The sequence below is a fragment of the Papio anubis genome, chromosome 11, assembly GCF_008728515.1.
Source record: "Papio anubis isolate 15944 chromosome 11, Panubis1.0, whole genome shotgun sequence".
NCBI lineage: Eukaryota > Metazoa > Chordata > Mammalia > Primates > Cercopithecidae > Papio > Papio anubis.
Genome location: NC_044986.1, coordinates 45,869,845 through 45,890,069, shown reverse-complemented (window position 1 = coordinate 45,890,069; position 20,225 = coordinate 45,869,845). Strand labels below are relative to the sequence as shown.

Genomic DNA, 20,225 nt, shown 5'->3' with positions numbered 1-20,225 from the left:
CCTCAGAGTGATCTTAAAAATAGACTTGATTGTGTCACTTCTGTTTACACTTTATAAAGACCTTGTGTTTTTTTTTTTACCATGACCTACAAGGACCATCATAATTTAGCACAGGCCTACCTCCTACATCAGCACTAATCACCTTCTCTCTTTGCTTCTTGAGATTCAGTCATACTGGTCTCTCTTCAGTTCTTCAAAATGCTAAGCTTCTGCCTCTAGTCGTTCCAGTTCTTTTCCTTCTCCCGGTACCTTTTCATCTCAGCCTTTTCCCCCGACCTTCTCATAGCTATCTTCGTATTTCCAGCCTTAGCTTCAATCTCATATTCTCTGAAGGTCTCTGATTGTCCTCCTGTTATTCTTTTTTTTAAAAATCCTATTTCCTTATATTGTGTCTTACAATTATTTGATTTGTTTCATTTTTGTGTATATATGATATATGTATTTATACATAGGTATATATATCTACTTATAGACAATAATTGTTCAGATTTTAAAAATCTGATTTGTAAACATTCCCAAATGGTTTGCCATTTTTTTCTTCCCCTTTCCTATTTCTTGTTCTACCTGATTTTCCCCTGTTCATTCACCACACTCTTTTCTTTCTCTTTTTTACTCTCTCTTAATTTGTCATTCAATTTTTATAACATGTAACAAATCTAACTGTAGCTTCTGAGTTTTTAAGAATATTGCTAGTAATACTTCACCTGTAATCCCAGCACTTTGGGAGGCTAAGGCAGGCAGAGCACTTGAGGCTAGGAGTTTAAGACCAGCCAGGCCAATATGGCGAAACCCTGTCTGCACTAAAAATACAAAAATTAGCTGGGCGTGGTGTCACACACCTGTAATCCCAGCACTTGGGAGGCTGAGGCACAAGAATTGCTTGAGCCTGGGAGGTGGAGGTTGCAGTGAGCCGAGATCACACCAGTGCACGTGCACTTCAGCGACACAGCAAGACTCTCTCTTAATAAAAAAGAAAAGAAAGAAAGAAATATATATATATGTTTGTATATTGGTAGTAATAGTAATACTTAAAAAAAAGTAAAGGGGCCCCTACATGTTTTAAGTGAAAATAGATCTAACGTTAAATGCCTTTAGCTCTTAAATTTTTTTAAGTGTTTAGAAATTTCCCTTTTTAAAAAATTTTAATACATAATAATTGTACATATTTATGGGATACAGAGTGATATTTTCATGTATGCAGTGTGTGATGATCAAATCAGGATAAGAGCATATGAATCACCTTAAACATTTGTCATTTGTTTGTGTTGGGAACATTTAAACTTCTATCTTCTAGCTATTTGAAAATATACGGTAAATTATTGTTGACTAGTTAACAGTTCTATAGAATGCTATAATTTATTCCTCCTGTCCGTAATTTTTTGTCTTTTAACCAACATCTGCCTATCCTCCCCTACCCCTCAGTTTCCCAGCCTCTAATAACCACACTCCTATGAACTCAACTTTTTTAGCTCCCATATATGAGTGAAAACATACAGTATTTATCTTTCTGTACCTGACTTATTTTACTTGACATCATGTCCTCCGGGCTAGACATTCTCTTTAGAATCCACAGGTTTCCTTTCTTTTCTCTAAATCTGCATTTTGCTCAACCATTAACTTTTAAAATGTCTTTTTCCCTTTAGTTTTATTGTTTTCTGTTTCAATATTGCAAGACGTTTTATATTTGTGACTACAAATAAAAACCCTCCGTTATTAGTAAACAAATACAATGTCATATAGTGGTAAGTGCTATAAAAAATAGAGACAGGATAGAGAGTAATCTTGGTTTGTGTGTTTTTTGTTTTTTAGCTAGGATGATTAGAGAAGGCCCAACCAAGCAAATAACATTTAAGCAGAGGCCTAAATCATGAGTGAGTTATACAGATATCTGGGAAAAGAGGGAAGAGTAGAGATGCAGAAGCCCTTAGACAAGAATGAGCTTGGTATATTTGAAGAGTGGATACGTCATTTTGACTAAAACAGAGTGGACGAGAAAACCAGTCCAAGTGTAAAGATACTAGTATGTGTTCAGCATAGGAAGGATATAATCTGAATTTTGTGTTTAATATTCCCTGTGTTAATGCTTTCAAAACATAGACGAATGAGGCAAGTAGGGAGAAGGGATAATAATGGAAGCTGGGAGATTGGTTAAGAGGCACTTGACCATCCTGGCTAACACGGTGAAACCCCATCTCTACTAAAAATACAAAAAATTAGCCAGGCATGGTGGCAGGCACCTGTAGTCCCAGCTACTCGGGAGGTTGAGGCAGGAGAATGGCGTGAACCTGGGAGGCGGAGCTTGCAGTGAGCTGAGATCGCACCACTGCACTCCAGCCTGGGTGACAGAGCGAGAGTCCGTCTCAAAAAAAAAAAAAAGGCATTTGAATAGTTTAGTAAAGGTGAGAGACGATGTTTGCTTCTTGTTGCCCCTCACTGCGTAGAATAGTGGCAGTGAAGGGTAACAAGAAGCTGTCAGATTAACTTAAAGAGTTTACTGATGCAGTGGATGTTGGTTGTAAGAGAAGAATTGATAATGACTCTTAGATAATAGGGGAGGGGCTGTCAATATAATATAATGAAGAAGGGATTTGAAGTCAGATCTGATTTAAATCTCACATCCACTACCTACTGTTAATAGTTATGTAGCCTTTAACAAGTTCCCTAACCTTTCTGGGCGGTAGCTACCTCCCCTTGGAAATGGAAATACTTAACATGTAGGGTTGTTTTGACAGTTATTTTCACTAGGCATGTAAAGGCCCTTGGCTCTCTGTTTAGACCACTGTATTATGTTAATATCTCTCTCCTTCCTCCCTTTAGGTAAAGTTTTTAGGGCTAATAAATCCCAGTATCAATGTTGATCAGTAGTTTGTGTCTGTGTAGTGTTGTTTATATCAAAAACTACATTGAAGCTGGGCACAGTGGCTAACGCCTAAAATCCCAACCTTTGGGAGGCCAAGGTGGGCAGATCACCTGAACTAAGGAGTTTGAGACCAGCCTGGGCAACATGGTGAAATCCTGTCTCTACAAAAAATATAAAAGCTAGCTAGGTGTGGTGGCATGCACCTGTAGTCCCAGCTACTTGGGAGGCTGAGGTGGGAGGATCACTTGATCCTGGGAGTTTGAGCCTGCAGTGAGCTGTGAAGATGCCACTGCACCCTAGTCTGGGTGACAGAGCAAGACCCTGTCTCAAAAAAAAAAAAAAAAAAAAAAAACCAGAAAGAAATACATTGATTTTTCTCATAGGTAGTAAGAGGAACATTCTTTTTGAACTCAGTCATTTGTGAATTGAATTTTATAATGCAAAGGCTATATTATGTAAACTATTGATGACTTTCAATCTGCATTTGTTTTATAGAATTGTTTAGTTAATGTTTGCAACTTATATTAAAAAATAAAATTGAGGTTGGGCGTGGTGGCTCACACCTGTAATCCCAGCACTTTGGGAGGCTGAGGTAGGTAGATTGCCTGAGCTCAGGAGTTTGAGATCAACCTGGACAACATGATGAAACCCCATTTCTACTACAATACAAAAAATTAGCTGGGTGTGGTGGTGTGCACCTGTAGCCCAGCTGTTCGGGATGCTAAGGCATGAGAATTGCTTGAACCTGGGAGGCAGAGGTTGCAGTGAGCTGAGATCATGCCACTGCACTCCAGCCTGGCAACAGAGCAAGACTGTCTCCAGAAATAAAAATAAATAAATTGTATTAGCATCCTGGTAGTTTATCTGTTCAGTACCTAGCAAGAAAGAAAATGTTGAACATCTTAATAAGAAGAGGGTCATTTAAAAGACCTCTTCAAGATCATGTTTGTTATAGTGCTGTAATCTGCAAAATGGAATAAAAAAATTAATCTGTTAAAATATATTTCACTAAATAGTTTAAGATGAGTCATATTTGTGGGTTTTCATTTTAAATTTTCTTTCTCTAGGTGAAGCTGTACTTCACAAAAACAGTAGAGGAGCCGTCAAATCCAGAGGCTAGCAGTTCAACTTCTGTAACACCAGATGTTAGTGACAATGAACCTGATCATTATAGATATTCTGACACCACTGACTCTGATCCAGAGAATGAACCTTTTGATGAAGATCAGCATACACAAATTACAAAAGTCTGAATTTTTTTTTATCAAGAGGGATAAAATACCATGAAAACAAACTTGAATAAACTGAAAATGGACCTTTTTTTTTTTAATGGCAATAGGACATTGTGTCAGATTACCAGTTATAGGAACAATTCTCTTTTCCTGACCAATCTTGTTTTACCCTATACATCCACAGGGTTTTGACACTTGTTGTCCAGTTGAAAAAAGGTTGTGTAGCTGTGTCATGTATATACCTTTTTGTGTCAAAAGGACATTTAAAATTCAATTAGGATTAATAAAGATGGCACTTTCCAATTTTATTCCAGTTTTATAAAAAGTGGAGACAGACTGATGTGTATACGTAGGAATTTTTTCCTTTTGTGTTCTGTCACCAACTGAAGTGGCTAAATACTGGTTCACATCCTACCCCTTTGCACTTGTGGCAACAGATAAGTTTGCAGTTGGCTAAGAGAAGTTTCCAAAGGGTTTTGCTACATTCTAATGCATGTATTCGGGTTAGGGGAATGGAGGGAATGCTCAGAAAGGAAATACATTTTATGCTGGACTCTGGACCATATACCATCTCCAGCTATTTACACACACCTTTCTTTAGCATGCTACAGTTATTAATCTGGACATTCGAGGAATTGGCCGCTGTCACTGCTTGTTGTTTGCGCATTTTTTTTAAAGCATATTGGTGCTAGAAAAGGCAGCTAAAGGAAGTGAATCTGTATTGGGGTACAGGAATGAACCTTCTGCAACATCTTAAGATCCACAAATGAAGGGATATAAAAATAATGTCATAGATAAGAAACACAGCAACAATGACTTAACCATATAAATGTGGAGGCTATCAACAAAGAATGGGCTTGAAACATTATAAAAATTGACAATGATTTATTAAATATGTTTTCTCAATTGTAACGACTTCTCCATCTCCTGTGTAATCAAGGCCAGTGCTAAAAGTCAGATGCTATTAGTACCTACATCAGTCAACAACTTACACTTATTTTATTAGTTTTCAATCATATACCTGCTGTGGATGCTTCATGTGCTGCCTGCAAGCTTCTTTTTTCTCATTAAATATAAAATATTTTGTAATGCTGCACAGAAATTTTCAATTTGAGATTCTACAGTAAGCGTTTTTTTTCTTTGAAGATTTATGATGCACTTATTCAATAGCTGTCAGCTGTTCCACCATTTTGACCTTACACATTCTATTACAATGAGTTTTGCAGTTTTGCACATTTTTTAAATATCATTAACTGTTAGGGAATTTTACTTGAATACTGAATACATATAATGTTTATATAAAAAAGGACATTTGTGTTAAAAAGGAAATTAGAGTTGCAGTAAACTTTCAACGCTGCACAAAAAAAAAAAAAGGACATTTGATTTTTCAGTAGAAATTGTCCTACATGTGCTTTATTGATTTGCTATTGAAAGAATAGGGGTTTTTTTTGGGTTTTTTTGTTTTTTTTAAAATGTGCAGTGTTGAATCATTTCTTCATAGTGCTACCCCAAGTTGGGACTAGGGCTTCAATTTCACTTCTTAAAAAAATTTCATCATATATTTGATATGCCCAGACTGCATACGATTTTAAGGGGAGTACAACTACTATTGTAAAGCTAATGTGAAGATACTATCAAAAAAGGATTTTTTTTTCCAGAAATTTGGTGTCTTCAAATTATACCTTCACCTTGACGTTTGAATATCCAGCCATTATATTTCTTAATGGTATAAAATTCCATTTTCAATAACTTATTGGTGCTGAAATTGTTCACTAGCTGTGGTCTGACCTAGTTAATTTACAAATACAGATTGAATAGGACCTACTAGAGCAGCATTCATAGAGTTTGATGGCAAATAGATTAGGCAGAACTTCATCTAAAATATTCTTAGTAAATAATGTTGACATGTTTTCCATACCTTGTCAGTTTCATTCAACAATTTTTAAATTTTTAACAAAGCTCTTAAGATTTACACATTTATATTTAAACATCGATGAGTATTGATTGATTACTCCTAAGTTAAATTGGTAAAGTTAGAGACAACTATTCCTAACACCTCACCATTGAAATTTATATGCCACCTTGTCTTTCATAAAAGCTGAAAATTGTTAGCTAAAATGAAAACCAACTTCATGTTTTGAAGATAGTTATAAATATTATTCTTTGTTACAATTTTGGGCACCGCATATTAAAACATTTATTGTTCCAATATGTAACATGGAGGGCCAGGTCATAAATAATGACATTATAATGGGCTTTTGCACTGTTATTATTTTTCCTTTGGAATGTGAAGGTCTGAATGAGGGTTTTGATTTTGAATGTTTCAATGTTTTTGAGAAGCCTTGCTTACATTTTATGGTGTAGTCATTGGAAATGGAAAAATGGCATTATATATATTATATATATAAATATATATTATACATACTCTCCTTACTTTATTTCAGTTACCATCCCCATAGAATTTGACAAGAATTGCTATGACTGAAAGGTTTTCGAGTCCTAATTAAACCTTTATTTATGGCAGTATTCATAATTAGCCTGAAATGCATTCTGTAGGTAATCTCTGAGTTTCTGGAATGTTTTCTTAGACTTTTTGGATGTGCAGCAGCTTACATGTCTGAAGTTACTTGAAGGCATCACTTTTAAGAAAGCTTACAATTGGGCCCTGTACCATCCCAAGTCCTTTGTAGCTCCTCTTGAACATGTTTGCCATACTTTTAAAAGGGTAGTTGAATAAATAGCGTCACCATTCTTTGCTGTGGCACAGGTTATAAACTTAAGTGGAGTTTACCGGCAGCATCAAATGTTTCAGCTTTAAAAAATAAAAGTAGGGTACAAGTTTAATGTTTAGTTATAGAAATTTTGTGCAATATGTTCATAACGATGGCTGTGGTTGCCACAAAGTGCCTCGTTTACCTTTAAATACTGTTAATGTGTCATGCATGCAGATGGAAGGGGTGGAACTGTGCACTAAAGTGGGGGCTTTAACTGTAGTGTTTGGCAGAGTTGCCTTCTACCTGCCAGTTCAAAAGTTCAACCTGTTTTCCTATAGAATATATATACTAAAAAATTTCAGTCTGTTAAACAGCCTTACTCAATTCAGCCTCTTCAGATACTCTTGTGCTGTGCAGCAGTGGCTCTGTGTGTAAATGCTATGCACTGAGGATACACAAAAATACCAATATGATGTGTACAGGATAATGCCTCATCCCAATCAGATGTCCATTTGTTATTGTGTTTGTTAACAACCCTTTATCTCTTAGTGTTATAAACTCCACTTAAAACTGATTAAAGTCTCATTCTTGTCATTGTGTGGGTGTTTTATTAAATGAGAGTTTATAATTCAAATTGCTTAAATCCATTGAAGTTTTAATTAATGGGCAGCCAAATGTGAATAAAAAGCTTTCAGTTTTTTTTTTTTCCTGCTGTCCTTCAAAGCCTACTGTTAAAAAAAAAAAAAAAAAAATGACCTGGGAGTAGAGTATCTGTCTACTCATGTTTAATTAAGAAAAACACTTATTTTTAGGGCTTTAGTCATCATTTCATAAATTGTATAAACACATTAAATAGCATTCTAGTCCTGAAAAAGTTCAAGATTCTTGGAAAATTGTGCATATTTTTATTAGGCCAGATGTTTGAAGATAATTCCCCAGAATGGATTTGATACTTTAGATTTCAATTTTGTGGCTTTTCTCTATTATTCTGTACTCTGCCATCAGCATATGGAAAGCTTCATCTACTCATCATGACTTGTGCCATATAAAAATTGATATTTTGGAATATTCTAAAGGACTTTTTGTACTTGAATTTAATCATGTTGTTTCTAATATTCTTAAAAGCTTGAAGACTAAAGCATATCCTTTCAACAAAGCATAGTAAGGTAATAAGAAAGTGTAGTTTGTACAAGTGTTTAAAAAATAAAGTAGACAATGTTACAGTGGGACTTATTTCAAGTTTACATTTTCTCCATGTAATTTTTTAAAAAGTAAATGAAAAATGTGCAATAATGTAAAATATGAAGTGTATGTGTACACATTTTATTTTTAGGTATCTTAGGTATACGTATGGCTGAAAACTATACTGGAGTCTAAAAGTATTCTAATTTATAAGAAGATATTTTGGTGATGTTTGAAAAATAGAAATGTGCTAGTTTTGTTTTTATATCATGTCCTTAGTATGTTGTAATATGAGCTGGCTTGGTTCAGTAAATGCCATCACCATTTCCATTGAGAATTTAAAACTCACCAGTGTTTAATATGCAGGCTTCCAAAGGCTTATGAAAAAAATCAAGACCCTTAAATCTAGTTAATTTGCTGCTAACATAAAACTCTTGTTTCTTTTATTTTTGCCAGATAATTAGACGCACATCTAAAGCTTAGTTTTAAATGGCTTAAGTGTAGCTATTGATTAGTGCTGTTGCTAGTGCAGAAAGAAATGTTTGTGAATGGAAACAGGAATATTTAGCCCAAACTGTTGTAAGGACAGTACCTGAAAACCAGGAAACAGGAAAATGGAAAAAATCTTTTAAAGATGAAACCTTGGAACCAACTTTCTTATAGAATTAATTATATGTGGCTATAGAAAGCCTAATGATTGTTGCTTATTTTTGAGAGCAAATTATTCTTTTATGACCATAATCTTGCTATTTTTCCATCTTCCAAAAGATCTTCCTTCTAATATGTGTATCAGAACATGGGTAGCCAGTCAGAGAAATTCATATTGGTTGGTAGCTTTAAAAAGTTTGTAATGTGAAGACAGGAAAGGACAAAATAGTTTGCTTTGGTGGTAGTACTCTGGTTCTTAAGCTAGATATTTTGAGACTACTTCCCCATCAAAACAACCATAAGTAGTCACTCGTAATCCTACCACCTGGAGACATAGCCATTATTAATATGTTAGTGACTATACAATCATGTTTTTTTCTGTATATTCATGTATGTTTTTTAAAAATGAAATTTATACCGTACCTGATCTCAAAGCCTTTTAGCTTAGTATATCTGTCATGAATTTGTAGGATGTTCCATTGCATCAGAAAACGGACAGTGATTTGATTACTTTCTAATGCCACAGATGCAGATTACATGTAGTTATTGAGAATCTTTTCGAATTCAGTGGGTTAATCATGAATGTCTAAATATTGTTGACATTTGGATGATACATGTAAATTAAAGTTACATTTGTTTAGCATAGACAAGCTTAACATTGTAGATGTTTCTCTTCAAAAATCATCTTAAACATTTGCATTTGGAATTATGTGTTAAATAGAATGTGTGAAACACTGTGTTAGTAAACCATCACCTTTCTACTTCCTTATAGTTTGAACTTTTCAGTTTTTATAGTTCCCAAACAGTTGCTAAATTTACAGCAAATTAATTTAACATCTGCCAAAAAAAGGCTACTGTTGGCTTATCAATTATCTTTAAATGCTCATGTGACTTTTATCACATCAAAAAATGTTTCATTAATGGTTCACCTTTAGCTCTGAAAAGTGCCGTGTTTAGTAATTATAGTGGGCTTATAAAAACATGCAACTCTTTTTGACAGTTATTTGAGAATTTTAGTGAAAAATATTTACTTGAGGGCAGTATATAACTTATAAACCAATATATTGATATTTTTAAAACATTTTTACATATAAGTAAACTGCCATCTTTGAGCATAACTACATTTAAAAATAAAACTGCATATTTTTAAATCAAGTGTTTAACAAGAATTTATATTTTTTATTTTTTTAAATTAAAAATAATTTATATTTCCTCTGTTGCATGTGGATTCTCATCTGTCCTTATAATGGTTAGAGATTTTATTTGTGTGGAATGGAGCAAGGCTTGTAGTCATGGTTCTACTGTTTCAGTTTGCCAAGTCTGTTTACTGCAGTGAAATTCATCAAATGTTTAAGTGTGGTTTTCTGTAGCCTATCATTTATTGGCTATTTTTTTATGTACAGCTTTAGGATTTTCTGCCTACTCTATCCAGTTGTCCAAATGATATCCTACATTTTACAAATTCCCTTTCAGTTTCTATTTTCTTTTTCCATTAAATTGCCCTCATGTCCTAATGTGCAGTTTGTAAGTGTGTGTGTGTGTGTGTGTGTGTGTGTGTGTGTGTGTGTGAGAATTTGATTTTCAAGAGTGCTAGATTTCCAATTTGAGAGATTAAATAATTCAGGCAAACATTTTTCATTGGAATTTCACAGTTCATTGTAATGAAAATGTTAATCCTGGATGACCTTTGACATACAGTAATGAATCTTGGGTATTAATGATTTGTTAGTAGCATCTTGATGTGTGCTTTAATGAGTTATTTTCAAAGTTGTGCATTAAACCAAAGTTGGCATACTGGAAGTGTTTATATCAAGTTCCATTTGGTTACTGATGGACAAAAAATAGAAATGCCTTCCTATGGAGAGTATTTTTCCTTTAAAAAATTAAAAAGGTTAATTATTTTGACTATTCGGTTTTAAACTTTTTATTCATCCAACAAATATCAAGTCCCTGCTGTACATATGGGTTTGGAATACGTTAGTGATCAAAATAGACACACTCTATCCCTGCCCTTGAAGAGTTTACACCCCAGTAGAGGAAACAATTTACATTAATAATTATAAATTGTGATACATGCTGTGGAAAGTGAGGTGCATGTGAAAATGGTTGTCAAACATTATGCTCCCCAAAATTTCCATCCCCTTGCAGTTGAATGAGGCCTGTGTAACTAGTTTATTCTAATGTAATGCAGAAAGTAGTGTGACACTCCACTTTCTGTAAAGGCAATGAAAAAAATTTACCATTCAGTTTCTCTCTTCCCCTACTGCTGTGATTAAGGATTTTGCATGTTCTAGATGGTACAGCTCTGTCAGCCCGGGTTTTGAGTGATACTGGAGCAGAACTCCCTCAAATTCTCCCTCTGCCACACTAAACTTGTTAGATATTAGCATGAATAAGAAACCATTTAGACTGATGCTTTGGGACAATTTTTTTTTATCACAGTGTAAGTTATATCCTGACTAAAACAGTGCTTTGGAAAGATCAGGGAAGGGTTTCTTGAGCTACAAGAGGGAGTTAAGAATGAAGCAAAATGAAATATGGCATCTTCAAATGACATGATGCAATAAACTTTAAATTGCAAGTTATTCAGTAGTTACTGAGCACCAGGTATGTGTCAGACACTGTTCTAGATGCTTGGGATACAAGTGGCTGAACAGCAGGACCTTGCCTTCATGGAGCTTACATTCTACCAAGGGAAAATAGTCAAATATGTGAGGTAATGTGTGCTACAGTAGAAATGAAAGGTAAGGGAGCTCAGGATTGCTGGGTGCAGAGATTTCAGTGTTGAATGGGGTAGCAGGACTCACTGGGAAGGTAAGATGTGAAGGCTGCTGAAACAGTGGCATTAGGATTTTCCTTCATTCTTTCAACCAGCGAGATGCACTCAGAACCCTCTATACAATTTTATTCTCACTTTATACAACTCTGTACATTAGTTCTGAGTTTTCAAGATTATTATTGGCATATCTAGGGAGAATTTTTAGGAATACCACCCAAAATAGTCGCAATGTTCTAAAACCATTTTGCTTTCTAAATTGGTTTGGCAAACTATACAAACAGTCTGTTCCTTTTTGTTCTCCAAGTTGAGTTTTTAAATTTAAATTTTTCTTATATACTCTGTGCATTTTGACAATACTTAACACTTTTCAGAAGACATTAAAGTTCTGTTATGGCCTTAAGCATTTCTGTAAAGCTGAAAGGAAATATCATTTATGATTTATTGATGGGAAACAGTTACAAATTTTGAGTTACTTGAAAAACAAAAGGGATGAGATTTATGGCCTAGTGTTGTGTTTTGTTTCTTCACCCATAAGCAAAAATCTCTGGAAAAGCACCAGTATCTAGTAAAATATTTTTCCCCAAAAAATATTTTCTGTTTTCCTCTCATTTCACCTCAGAGTTTAAGAAGCTTAACATTGTGATCAAAGGAAAATAGTATAATTGAATATTTTATACTGTAGAAATTTGCAACTATATAAAGGCATTATTAACGTTTTGCTAGTGATCAGTTTCCTATTAGGGCAGCCACATAAAATTAGGCATGAAACTTTAAAAGAAAATGTTGACTCTTAACTTTTCCTGCTTTAATGCTTAATTTTAAAATAGATTTAAGCAACTTTAAAAGCATTTTCCTGAGCAACTGCATTTTGTTTTCATTCTGAATTTAATGAGACTCTTTTCTTCTTTTACATTTTACTTTGCTTTAGAAAGGATTTAAGGTAGCTGAATGGGTTTCCCAGTGTGAGAAAAATTGTCATGTAAATTTAGAAAAAAGTATTGTATATATCCCTTGATTTTGGCTTAAGAGTTAGAATTTACGTAGAATGTTTCCTGACCCAACTTCATTGGAATTTGAAAGTACATTCCAATAGTATTGTGAGCTGCTCCTTTAAACATTGATAAGTAGGCTTCAAACTTAATTTTCAAGGAAATAAGCCATACTTTTACTGTAGGGTTTATTAATCTGAAATACCTGAGAGTGCAAATAGTTACGTGTTCCTATTTAATAATATAAACAGTTAAATGTGACCTGTAAATATTGTGAAATTTAGCAAAAATATAACCTGTAAAATTAATCTCTAGTAAGCTAATATTCTCTCAGTAATAAAACTTAGCTAAAATAGCCCAATTAACTGACATTAGAACACATTGTGATATGTGGGAGAACTATTAGTGAATTATAGTCATGTTTATACTTCTCTTTTCAATTATAATCATGTTTTTGAAATGAGATCTCATTTTCCAGTCCTTATTACCTATAAGGAAGAGAAATGTATGTAAATTTCACAAATTCATACGAAAATTGACAAACTTCTTAAGTGTTATTCAGTATTTCTACAAAGATATCATTAACAGGAAAGCCCAACATTTTACATGGTTATCTTTAACAAGGAAAGTACAGTGGTTGTTTAATTAATTAGCTAATACTTCATTTACTGTGTATAGTCATCATAATTCATATGAATAATACATGGATCTTTTAGGATTATTAGTACTGTATATTAAATGCTTGAAAGGGAAAATACCTTTTAGTGTTTGGTAAAAGAGTAAGCATAAGGTAAATTTTCCCTTCTGTTAGACTCAGCAGAACTATTTAATGTGTTTAACTGTCCTTGGAGAAGACTGAGGCATTGTTTCTGTAAAAATCCAATAGGGTTAAAACAAAAATATCACTTTGAACATGATTTACTTGGCTAGGAGGCACTTGAAAGCTTTAAGCAACTCAAATCTTTCTCTAGAAAATTAGCCACAATTCTACCTCAGAAAACTTGAAGACATTTACAATTCATAGGAATTCTGTGGTAAGTCAGCTCACCTACCTAAAGACCAAAATGAAGGAGCACAGCAAGAAAGGAAGCTGAAGTAAGGAGAGAACAGAAAGCGGAAGGAAAAGCATGAAAAGAGCCCAAATTAACTCTGTGACTACTGGGGGCTGCTACAGGGAATGAGAAGAGAATAGCATTGTTCTGAGCCCACAGTATGTGCCATGCTGCAGTAGTCCACAGGCTTGACACATTCTTCAATGTGGGTGATTTTATCTCATTTTATGCACAAAGACTGAAAGGGAACTTAAATCATCCAGGTGTCTCTCACAACTAGTAAATAGAGAACTGGATTTGGACCCACAGCAGTCTTATTTCTATCGTACTATACATACTACTTCTTAAACAGAATCAAGTTTACAAAGCAAACAAAAAAGTCTGGCCAGGTTTGGTGTCTCACACCTGTAATTACAGCACTTTGGGAGGCTGAGACAGGAGGATTGCTTGAGCCCAGGAGTTCGAGACTAGCCTGAGCAACATAGAAAGACCCTGTCTCTACAAAAAAATTAAAAAATTATCCAGGCATGGTAGTGCATGGATATAGTCCCAGCTGCTTGGGAGACCAAGCTGGGAGGATTGTTTGAGCTTGGGAGGTTGAGGCTACAGTGAGCCATGATCTGTGCCATTGCACTCCAGCCTGGGCGACAGGGTGAGACCTCGTCTCTTAAAAACAAGTCTAAAACAACTCACAGGTAATGGAGTCATGACAAATTTTTTTTTGTTTACTGACACAAGAAAAACAAGCTAATGACGAGTTGATGGGTGCTGACGAGTTGATGGGTGCTGACGAGTTGATGGGTGCAGCACACCAACATGGCACAAGTACACATATGTAACAAACCTGCACGTTATGCACATGTACCCTAGAACTTAAAGTATAATAATAATTAAAAAAAAAAAAAGCAAGCTAACACAAGGCATAAATCCTGCAAAATGAACACCAAAGAAGATAAATATTTAACAATTGTTCAAGCTACAAATGAGAAAATTATGTATCTTGCAACATACTTGACAGGTAAGATGGTAAGATGTTGGTATATATTTTTATATCAAAACCTAGAATTAGAGTTCTTTGATTTGCTAGTTTGGTATAAAATCCATTAAATAAACTTGTGCTTTATTTTTGCTTGAACTAGAATGCCCAGACTGTTTAAAATGATTCGTTCTCAGTTAAATAGGCCAACCGGCCACCTAACAAGTATTTGTTGCATGCCTGCTGTGTCAAGTTTGAATATAATAGTGGAGAAGTGAGAAAAGGCCATCGATTTTACATTTTAGAGTGGGGAAACACATTTTATTCAGAGAGAGGAGCAAGTATAATGGCTTTTTTTTTTTTTTTTTGAGACGGAGTCTCGCTCTGTCGCCCAGGCTGGAGTGCAGTGGCCGGATCTCAGCTCACTGCAAGCTCCGCCTCCTGGGTTCACGCCATTCTCCTGCCTCAGCCTCCCAAGTAGCTGGGACTACAGGCGCCCACCACCTCGCCCGGCTAGTTTTTTGTATTTTTTAGTGGAGACGGGGTTTCACCGTGTTAGCCAGCATGGTCTCGATCTCCTGACCTCGTGATCCGCCCGTCTCGGCCTCCCAAAGTGCTGGGATTACAGGCTTGAGCCACCGCGCCCGGCCAGTATAATGGCTTAATGTAGGAACAAACGTGGTCACTTAGGAAAGCATAAGAAGAAAAAGGCTAGAGGAGAGTAAGTGGTGGGAGACTGATGTAAGATAAATTTTGGAGAAGTAGGCAGGAGAACTTCTGGTTTCAGCCAAGGTGGAATAAAACCGCTAAAGTCTGTCTCCCACTGATGACAACCATCAATAAACTTTTTCTACCCTGTTTTATTCAAGCTCATTGGTTTATCTTATTCTTTGAAGAGATCTTTTATCCCTGCCTGATTTTGTGACATCATCGATGAGTCATTTGGAAAATACAGGTTCACTGAGTTTTGTAGATTTTCCAATGTTGACACATATCATTATGCAATGCAGAAAAAAAATCACATTTAAAAAAATATCACAACACATTTTTAGAGCTGACCAGAATAGTCTTTAAATATTTGGAAGAAGGCAGATTATGAAAGAGAGTCACAACTTGGAAAAGCAACCTATATTAGGGATGTTTCTTTTCCTGTTGTCTTAACAGCTTCGCCCCAAGGGTGGGCCCCACTTGTGGAGCTGCACAGCCATGGTGACTTGAGCAGCTCACACTGACAGAAATCAAGCTTTTTGGCCAGAAGAACCAGAAAAAGAGTCTCCTGTGGGCCAGTGGGCATGGAGTATGAGGGTGGGGGGAGGGTTGGGGAAATCCTGAAGAGGAGAGAACTGGAAAAGGGAATCCTCTAATTCTGAGTTTGAACTTCTACAAGTCCTGGGCTCATTCCTGAGCTTGCATGCACAGGACAGACCAAAGAAGCATAGCAAAGGTTTTGAAAATGAAACAGATTGGAATTATCACTCATAAACGATGAGACATCACTTGCAGCCTGAGCCTAATCGAGTGGATTGCCTGAATCAATTGATTAATCAATCATCAAGCAAACATTTTCAGAAAATTTCAACAGGACCCAGAGCAGAGTCTATGCAACACAGTATCCAACATTTCTTAACTAGGAAGAACTGGAAAAATGTGACAAATTATCAGGGAGAAAGTCAGTCAAGAGATGATAACCACAAAATAACCCAGATGTTGGAATTATTAGATGTAAAAACAGCTATTGTAATTATGTTTCATGAGATAAAGATAAACACACTTGGAAAGGCAGAAGTTCTCAGCAAGGACACAGAAATTATAAAAAGAACCACATGGAAATTTTACAACTAAAAGGTACAATATCTGAAATAACACTGGATGGGCAATAGAAGAATGGAAATGACAGAAGAGTCAGCAAACTTGAAGATAACTTTATAAATATCCAATTCTAATCATGGCTTTAGAGTCTTAAAGGTGGATGAAGCTTTGAAAAGTGAAATATATCTGATTGTAATAAGCCTCAGGGAGCCTTAATAAAGTACTAATCCAAGTGTATTTATGTGGCTCCCACAGATACATTTGAAGAAGTTCCTGTTGTTTGTCAATTACATTAAGTAAAGGAATTAGCGTTATCACAGGTCCAAACATGGTGATTATGAGAATTTGCTGTTACAGTGTTACACAGGCTTAATAAGTCAAAACAGCCCAAGGGATATATGCATTGACAAAGTTTTCTGGTTGGGTCTATTAAGTGTATACCTGCAGTAAAAAGCAATTTAAAACTTAGCAAAGTCATAACTAGATCACTGACAAACTCATCCTTGGAGACAGTACTTGGTAATTGCTTTGCTCACCTGCTCATATTAACACTTTGATTCAGCCTAACTCTTTCAATTCAGCATTTGCAACAGCACTTTTTCCAAATGTGATGTTATTACAGAGATGTCATACAAAAATTGACCTATCATGTAGGCACAATGCATGCTTTTCAGTATTAGAACAGAAAAAAGAAATATGATGTTTAATGCTGCTAGTGCCTAGGAATCTGGTATGAGAAAACATTAAGGTGAGTTTGGAGAAAAACTGAGCTGCTATTGTGTTTGGAGAAATGACTTCCTGATTAAGAAAGAGAATTTCAAGACTTTAGAAAGCCTCCCTTGTTATATTAGAACCATATTACTCTTAAAAGGTAGTATAAATTTTTGTAATGGTGATAATTCTGGGTTTAATAGTTTAACAAGTATTGCCATTTAATTCTCATAACATAGGAAGTACAATTATATCCATCTTATACACAAGGAGCTATGGTACAGAAAGGTTCAATAACTTGTTTAATATAGTCAACAAGAACTAGACCTAGTAAATGACAAAGTCAGGATTTAAATCTAGGTCAATTTGATTGCCAAGCCTGGGCCATTTACTACTGTGTTATATATGTTACTTCCTATAAAAATAAGAAGGTCTTTCATTTTCAAACCGAAATGGACAGAACACTGGTGTAAGCAGGGTTCTGAAGCTTTTGGTCTCAGGGTTCCTTTATACTCTTAAAACTTACCGAGAATCTCAAAGGGCTTTTGTTATTGATATTTACTACGTAAGAAATGAAAACTGAGACATCATCTGATAATTAAAAAAAAAACAAGCTAATCACATGATAATATAAATAACATTGTAGTGAAAATAATCATGTATTCTAAAACAAAAATGTTAGTGATAAGGTGGTGTTTTGTTTTTTACTTTTTTTTTGAATTTTTCTTTTTTTTTTTTTTTTTTGAGACTGAGTCTTGCTCTGTCGCCAGGCTGGAGCAGTGGCGCGATCTCGGCTCACTGCAACCTCCGCCTCCCCGGTTCAAGCTATTCTCCTGCCTCAGCCTCCCGAGTAGCTGGGATTACAGGCGCACACCACCATGCCCAGCTAATTTTTGTAGTTTTTAGTAGAGACAAGGTTTCACCATGTTGGTCAGGCGGGTCTCAAACTCCTGACCTCGGGTGATCCACCCACCTCGGCCTCCCAAAGTCCTGGGATTACAGGCGTGAGCCCCTGCCCCCAGCAGACATATTTCATTATACAATGCAAAAAATGTCACATTTTAAAAATGTCACCACCGAGCTCGCCAGGATAGTCTTTGCATATTCGGAAGCTGTCAAGTTCATGGTAGCAGGTATAAGATTTTAAAAAACGAATTTTTGCTTAAAAGCTTGAATTTTATCACTTATAACCCACAGGGGTCATGGGCCACACTTTGAGGATCACTGGTGTTAGAGATTTGATTGGAGAGACACAAGTAAGAGAACATTTCCCTAACAGGCCCAAACACATTCCTTTTCAGAGTGCTGAAGGAATTTGAAAATGAGGTCTCAGAATTACTAGCAGTAATTCCTGATAAATTAAGAAAAATGGGAGAGAGTTCAGAGACAAAGACATGAGGAAAGATTGCCGTAACTCTCCAGGAGGATGGATTCTGGGTAATGAAGGCCAGTATGTTTAACACTGATTCCCAGAAAAAGACTTTAATATATTCAATAGCAGGTAGTTTAAGAACATTAGAAGATAATTCGGTTACCAGATGTCAATGAGGGCTAGGTAGGTCATTTCAAAGCCCTCTCAAATTTCATTTTTTCTTTATGATCACCTGCCACAATGCTTTACGTGATGTACATACGAAGAAGTTTGCATAACTATATAAAACAGTTGAATAGTAATTGTATAGCATATTGCTTATATAAACTGCACAAATCTCATTTGAATAAAAACCATTTATAAAGGACTTGCAGTATGCAAAAGACCCTTTGTTAGGCAAAGGGCAGGTCTGAGAGGCACACACGAGGAAAACTAAAAGAATTTGCCTTGAGAACAGAAGCCTAAGGGCATTTTCAAGTGTCATGAAATATGTGAAATCTGCCTTGTGAGGGAAGGTAGCATTGGCTTGTGGAAATTGCATAGCACAGGAAATTAGAACATCTGGTTGCTCATCCTGGCTTTACCATCAACTTAATGAATGACCCGGAGTAAGTTACTTCACTTCGAGACCTATGCTCTATATCTGCAATATTGAAAATGCTGGATAAGATCATCTCTAAAGCCCCAGAAAAAGATGGAGTTGTACTCTTTCACTCCAAGGAACATATACTGGAACTTATGAGTAGAACTTTGGAGAGACCAAGTTTGCCTCACAATGAGTAATATTCTAGCTCTGTGCTATCGTATATGACTACAGTCACTAAGCTTCATGTCTCTATGGAGCACTTGAAATGTGACTGGTTCAAGTGAGATTTGAGATTTGCTATAAGTATAAATTATACATCAGATTTTGAAAACTTAGTATAACAAGTAGAAGGCAAAATATCTTGTCAATTTTTTAATATTGATTACATATTGATATGATAACATTTTTGATATAGTAAGTTAAATTTTATATATATATATATATATATAGAGAGAGAGAGAGAGAGAGAGAGAGAGAGAGATGGGATTTCACTCTGTTGCCCAGGCTGGAGTGTGGTGATGTGATCTCAGCTTACTACAACCTCCACCTCCCAGGCTCAAACCTTCCTCCCACCTCAGCCTCTCAGGTAGCTGGGACCACAGGTGTGCACCACCACGCATGGCTAACTTTTTGCATTTTTGATAGAGATGGGGTTTCACCATGTTGCCCAGGCTGGTCTCAAACTGCTGAGCTCAAGTGATCCACCTGCCTTAGCCTCCCAGAGTGCTGGGATTACAGGCATGAACCACCTCCTGGTCTAAATTAATATATATATATATTTTTTTTTTTTTTTTTTTTTATTTGAGACGGAGTCTCGCTGTGTCGCCCAGGCTGGAGTGCAGTGGCCGGATCTCAGCTCACTGCAAGCTCCGCCTCCCGGGTTTTTACGCCATTCTCCTGCCTCAGCCTCCCGAGTAGCTGGGACTACAGGTGCCCACCACCTCGCCCGGCTAGTCTTTTGTATTTTTTAGTAGAGACGGGGTTTCACCGTGTTAGCCAGGATGGTCTCGAACTCCTGACCTTGTGATCCGCCCGTCTCGGCCTCCCAAAGTGCTGGGATTACAGGCTTGAGCCACCGCGCCCGGCCTAAATTAATATATTTTTTAAAAATTTCACCTGATTTATTTTTTAAGATATATATGGCTAATGGAACATTTAAAATTACATATATGGCTCATATTATATTTCTATTGGACAGGGTAATTCTAGCTAATAGGGTTTCCAACAAAAGAATGATAACTTGAAGAGGAACCTAATTTTACTTTTCATTTTGCATTTTGAGGTACACAAGCAGAGTTCTGACAAGAGGACCTCA

General features: G+C 35.9%; 1 protein-coding gene across 4 annotated transcripts in view; it reads left to right on the top strand.

Annotated features, from left to right (window-relative positions):
• PTEN (phosphatase and tensin homolog) overlaps positions 1-10,541 on the top strand; it is a 108,091-nt gene extending 97,550 nt beyond the window's left edge. For 2 of the 4 annotated variants that reach the window (XM_009214930.3, XM_017963088.3), the window contains exon 8: positions 3,928-7,400. In XM_009214930.3, the coding sequence (XP_009213194.1) occupies positions 3,928-4,113 (186 nt within the window). In that variant the 3' untranslated portion in view covers positions 4,114-7,400. Of the gene's footprint in view, positions 1-3,927 lie in introns of all 4 variants that reach the window. The other 2 variants (XM_021943457.2, XM_021943459.2) reach the window with 2 other exon arrangements.
• Positions 10,542-20,225: the final 9,684 nt, after the last annotated feature.